This window comes from Opisthorchis viverrini (assembly GCF_000715545.1).
Source record: "Opisthorchis viverrini unplaced genomic scaffold opera_v5_103, whole genome shotgun sequence".
In the NCBI taxonomy this organism is placed as follows: domain Eukaryota; kingdom Metazoa; phylum Platyhelminthes; class Trematoda; order Opisthorchiida; family Opisthorchiidae; genus Opisthorchis; species Opisthorchis viverrini.
Window position 1 is genome coordinate 420,428 of NW_008751758.1, and position 5,810 is coordinate 426,237.

General features: G+C 41.8%; 1 protein-coding gene across 1 annotated transcript; it reads left to right on the plus strand.

Moving 5' to 3' along the window:
* Positions 1-755: 755 nt before the first annotated feature.
* Positions 756-5,602, plus strand: T265_05431 (hypothetical protein; the record flags this gene model as incomplete). Its single annotated transcript, XM_009170438.1, is given in 3 exon segments — positions 756-934; positions 945-1,479; positions 5,489-5,602. 3 exon segments carry the CDS (start codon positions 756-758, stop codon positions 5,600-5,602), a joined length of 828 nt encoding a protein of 275 aa, XP_009168702.1.
* Between the last annotated feature and the right edge of the window lie 208 nt (positions 5,603-5,810).

Below are 5,810 nucleotides of genomic sequence, written 5' to 3' on the forward strand. Positions count from 1 at the left end.
AAAAGTTAGAGTTGGAGGCAGATGCCGCTGAACGAATTGAGAAATATCAAGATAGTGTTCAACGGGGGATGGAGAAATTAAATGAAATTATTCGACCGGTAAATTCTGGGGTTTTGGAAGCTTTTTCCTGTCTTGCAACAAATGAAAAATGTGACGCCGCAAAAAGATACGTAAATTCCACAACAGACCCAAAGGAAATGATAATACTTGTTGAGCTGTTTACTGTTTTCAGCCTTCCAGATATTCGCTTATGTAATGCAAACACGGGGCAAAACGATCGGCTTCTGTAAACCGCTCATTTTGTGCAGACGTGTATGGAACTCCCCGCGCGACAGCTGCCAAAATTCGGTGGTAACCACGCCGACTACCACAGTTTTGTGCACAGTTTCATGTCCACTATTGGCCGACGTACTCGTGATCCGGCAGACCGATTCTCACACGTGATTCTCATTGTGAAGGTGAGGCAGCCCAGGCCATTAGACAGTGTGGCGTTTTGGAACCCGAGGAGGGCTACGCAGAAGCACTACGTATAATTGAACTTAGGTTTGGTGATCCCCATATCATTGCAACTACCTCGATAGAGCAACTGACGGAAGGGCCGAACCTGAAGGCGGACGATCATAAAGCTTTGGTCACTTTGGCTGACGACACGATGATTTGTTCTGCTATGTTGAAACAACCGGAATATCCAAATGATCTTAATTCTTGACGGACCATTGGGGCTGTTGTAGTTAGATTACCTAGTACCATGCAGAATGAATGGTTTGCCCTGGCAGCTAAATCATTCAAGTCCAAGCGTGATCCAACATGCAGCAGCAGCTCAACAGGTGTACGCCGAAAGACGAAAGTTTATGCGTCAGGCCCCAACCAATACACAAATCTCCATTGTATTAAGCAGTCATCCTGACGACGCAGATATGCAACTCCAGATCCGGTCAGGTTAGGTTACTAATAAAATCTGCACAGTGTGGATCATCTCGCTACCTGGAGCAGTGCCCAGAGTTTATTGAAATGCCAGTTGTGAGCACAAATATCTGCGTAGACCGACTCCGAGTATGTTATTTATGTTTAAAACCGAACCATCAAGCAAAGATGTGTCGATCAAGGCATGCATGTGGGCTCCAGTTATGTGTGGGAAATCATCATTTACTTGTGCACCGGCTGAGCTCTTCCAAGCCGGAAAATGAACCAGAACCACCTGGGATTGCATCAGAAGGTGCACACCATGGCGTCTCAAAATCAAATATATCGCTTGCAGTAGTGCCAGTTCGGATTCTAGGACCGAAAGAGACGTCGCGCTCAACGCCTTTTTTGGACAACTCTGCTAGTACGACCCTGATCCCCAGTTCATTTCTACCAAAACTGGGATTGAAACGTATACTGGTGTCATTAATTAATAAAACTATCACTTGGAAGTGTGTTAATTACCTGCGTCGCAAAGAATGCATTAGCACTTCATTTCCTGGCTACTACCACGTAGTATATATTGCGTCACACAGGTGCGGTTAGTATCCTCACAGTTAAAAAATGTGACAGCTTTAGAAACCTTTGGTAATGAGTTAGCAGGGTTTTTCAGGAGAACTATTCTGTAGGCACATCATATCATGTTTTAGTTCTCCGAAAATTCCAAAAGGTGATGCGGAAATTTATAGAATGAAGTTGAGTTATATGAGGAACTTATAAAATCTCTGTATCCCACGGATCGAATCAGCACTCTCCGGCCTTTATCTTCTCTCCTTAGTGGTCTACTGCAAAAAGTCATCAGTTTCGTCATGATCATATCATACTTTCTCCCACAGTTATCCAAGCAACAAATGTATCGAGAGCTAATATGCGTGAACTGAGAACGTGCGATTTTTTCTCGGTCTTTTATGAGTCATGTGTCCTTGTTATGAAACGTAATTCTAGCGTGACGTGATGTTACAATAATTTTTCGCAAACTTTAACTGTTATGGCATTTTGTCGTCTTAACGGTTTCCGTTTCACACACTATCCATATGTGGTCCATCGTATATAAAATACCTTTCCGGAGTTTGAGAAGCGGACACTGATATCGTCGTAACCCCCCAACTTATTGATTGAATGATTTATGTTTCCCAAGAGCTTGTCCATCAGAACAAATTTTTTCAGCAGCCATCGAAGCAAAGTTCCTAAACAAGTGGTCATGGGATATGCCGGGTTTCTGCAAGAGGATTCTCTTAGTTGAAACTCCACTGTTTACGTCCAGTGTCCCAGGAGTGTGTTGCCCGTACGCTGCAATTCATCTACGGCAGAATCTACATCTGACATGGTGAAAGACGGAATTCTGCGAACTGTTCTTGTGCCTCAATACGCGCAAGACATTTAAGCATCATTATTACAATAAATCAAAATCAATGTTTGTCACCTGGATGATCGTCTTGGTAAAATTATTACTAACTTTTTGAGCGGCTTAAAATAGAATAGAAAATTTGAAAGTGTGCAAAGTAGGCTGACAATAGAAGATTGATGTCGAACAAAAAAATAAACTAAGATTTGTCTGCTCGAAATTATTATCGATCAGCAGGGGTCCATTTAACACAAACAGCTACAAAGTTTAAACTCACGTTGCTTGACCGAGAGCTTCTTCTATCAGTTATTCGGCGATGTACGTGTTTTTGTGTAATATTGTCACCTCAGGTGTTTTTACAACAAAATAATTATAATCAGTGCATCAACACTACCTATACTCCAGGCATTATACATAATGAGGGATCGTGCTATAATAGCGGTGTGTGCCCCAACTTGCAGGTTCTCCGTGAATGGCAGATCCCGACAACCGTGCAGAGAGTCTCACAAAGTTTGCAAATGTCCATCAACTTATTCTAATATTAAAGCAGAATTCTGCAACATACCAGGCGGAAGTACCTTTGTGATTTATCTGTAATCACCCTATTTAAGCGTTCAGAACGCATATCATTATAAAAACATTGATATATTTCGCAGGAGGCACACATGTTTTGCATTTGTACAAAATCAAATTCCTTAGTGTCACACTTAGGCAATATGTGAGACAATCAAGATCGAACATTTTTAATACTCGTGTATTCTGTTACCACGCGGCAACCTTGGGATTTTCAAATTGCCTTGCTACAGAAAGACAAGTATACTCTTCAGAAGCGGCTTTGATGACAAGTGTTTTAATCATTCAAAATTTTGTTGCACAAATTTTCTCAAAAATGTATGATTACTGTGCAAATGAAGTAATCAATTATTAAACTGGTTGAAAATATACGGTTCTGTGAAATCACGAGCCTTGCCTTCATATCAAGGAATACCCAAATGTTCTGAAAATAAGGATAAATAATATCATGAATTTGTTTATTAAAAAAGTTGATAGCATGGATATGTGAAATTCGAGCGGCCATACAACGAGACTTCGTGCACATCGAAGTGACACCATCTACACAGACGGGAAGCCTAAGTCAGTTGTACAAACATATCAAGAACATTTGGTTTAATTCCAGTTTGGCGTGCAGTTTTGATGAGAAATGTTGACAATTGATACTATTCACCAGCATCTATGCAGTATTTGTCAGAGGCTGACGAATGAAAAGACTCTTAACAATAATAGAGCATTTAAAATTTTTACCTGTGCTTTTCTGGTCGGGTAATCACAACCTGCGTCAGAATGCCTTAGATCAGCATATAGTCGTTTAGAAGAACGGAGCATGCAATGTGCCGTCAGTGACAGCAAAACACCTGTCACCATTCCACAGGTGGGTTAGTGAAATCAACAGGCTATGGAAAGTTGCGGTCATTGCCAATTATTCGGTTTTGGAAACCAGTCGTTTTATCTTTTACCAGATGAAAGCATTGGAACATTTTCGTCATGGTGTATTGAAGCGAACGTGAATTTACCACGTATACATTGCTCTTGGGTGCTAGCATGTCTTAATGTGCCTTGAGTAGAATCCACGATTCCAAACCAGAACACACGGCCGGTCTTCTGCGGATAACATAACCACACCCCATTCGGACTCAGAATCTGTTCCACCTACAGTGTAACCGTAGTAGATGCGGTTGCTATTCTTAATAACGCGGTGATACAAGAACATACGGTGCTTGTGCTAAGCGGTACTCGTAACTCCAGTCTCATAATGCGCAAAAACACACTATCCATGTGATCTCGCCGCTTACACACTTCATCAACCGTGCTTGGGGAATGTGCTCAGGATGCGCACATGTTTCCTGTCACGTAAGACATCCGACAACTTAAGGATAACGGCATTCAAACCGACAAATTAGTGACTTAACGCCTCATCAACACTCTGCGTGATGTACCTCGCCATTGACCGAATTCATCGAGAATTTGGCGGCATAATTTAGCACTACACTGTTTGAGTCACACAAATAATAAAGGTACATAATGATTGCCAGGCGTACGTAGATCGTGCGGATTTTTTCATCTAGGTTCAGGCCTTATTTTGCAACTTATCTGTGGTTCAACCCACGGAAATAAGCTGCCCACGTCGTTGGCATCTTTGAAGTAGGCAAATACAATTATGCCGAAGAAACTTACTATGCGCAGTAAGACCGCGGGGTTCTAGCGCTCACCACGCAAGCTTTTCTGGTTTTCGCACAACCGAGTATTATGATTTACGTCGTTTCCCACTATGGTGTGTAGGCATGGTCACATGGTTGAATACAAGACAAATGAATCTCGCAAGCACACAGGCCTTCATGAATCATTTACTAATAACATGGATATTTTTCTGTGTTGATAAGACAACACAATATTTAGGTGATTAACCTGCATTATTAACTGCTGCATGATTAGAAAATTAGGTAATCATAATTATTTCGCTTTGCGTCGCTGTTGAAAATTCATCCGGTGAAGGGGTACGGGTTGGTTATTCTGCCTTATTCAAAACTGGTATCCAACAAGTGGTGTGACGTAGAGTAACCAGTGGAGGGAATTGGTTCAATGCGAAATGGAATGGGTTTCGAATTATGCTCATTCATGCAGTACAACCCGGTACATCGCTGCGGCTCGAATTCTCATTGACCACACAACCTTTCGCTGACCACAATGGCAACAAATTTTCGGGGTAAATGCTTTGTAACTACGGGCAGCATAAGCGGCAGTTAATACCCACAAGATGGACGTGATAGCTGATTGTCTACTAATAAATCATGGGCATCTGAAATGAAGGAATGAAGGGGTTAGCTTCCGGGCGACAAACCTGGCGAGAAAGATCCCGTTTCACTTATCGGTTGAGATGATTTATCGAAAGAATTTATTGATGCCCTACAAAGTTACACACCATATTTGAGAAATTAAAGCCTTCGTAAATATTTTGATTTATGTATGTTTGGCTGGGAAATAGTGCAAATGCGCAAGCGATACCTTGTCAAATGAAAGGAGAATCAGAAAGATAATGAGATACTGGAAAAAGAGGTCGCAATAGAGAAGAAGGAGCTGGAGCATAGAAAGCGAAATTTAGGATCCTACAAGTAGATGCTGTAGTCTTATGACTCCCCTGATGATGGAAACTCGATATTCGGTGATCGTGAACTTCAGTTATCATCCACTGAACAGCAGGTCGAAAAATCCATAGCGGGGGTTAATTCAGAGGAATAGGAACGCATGCACTCATCTACCAGTCGATATAGAAAAAGTGACGCAGCCGAGACACTAGCCGCGGAGCAAGAAATGAGCGGGAAACACGTTTACTGCTATATCGCAGCGCCAAGTTTCAATCTTCCAAAAATCGAAATAGATAAGTTTGCAGGGATCCCATAGAGATCTGGAAGTTAATGAAGGCGTTCGAATGAGCTTTGGTGATCAG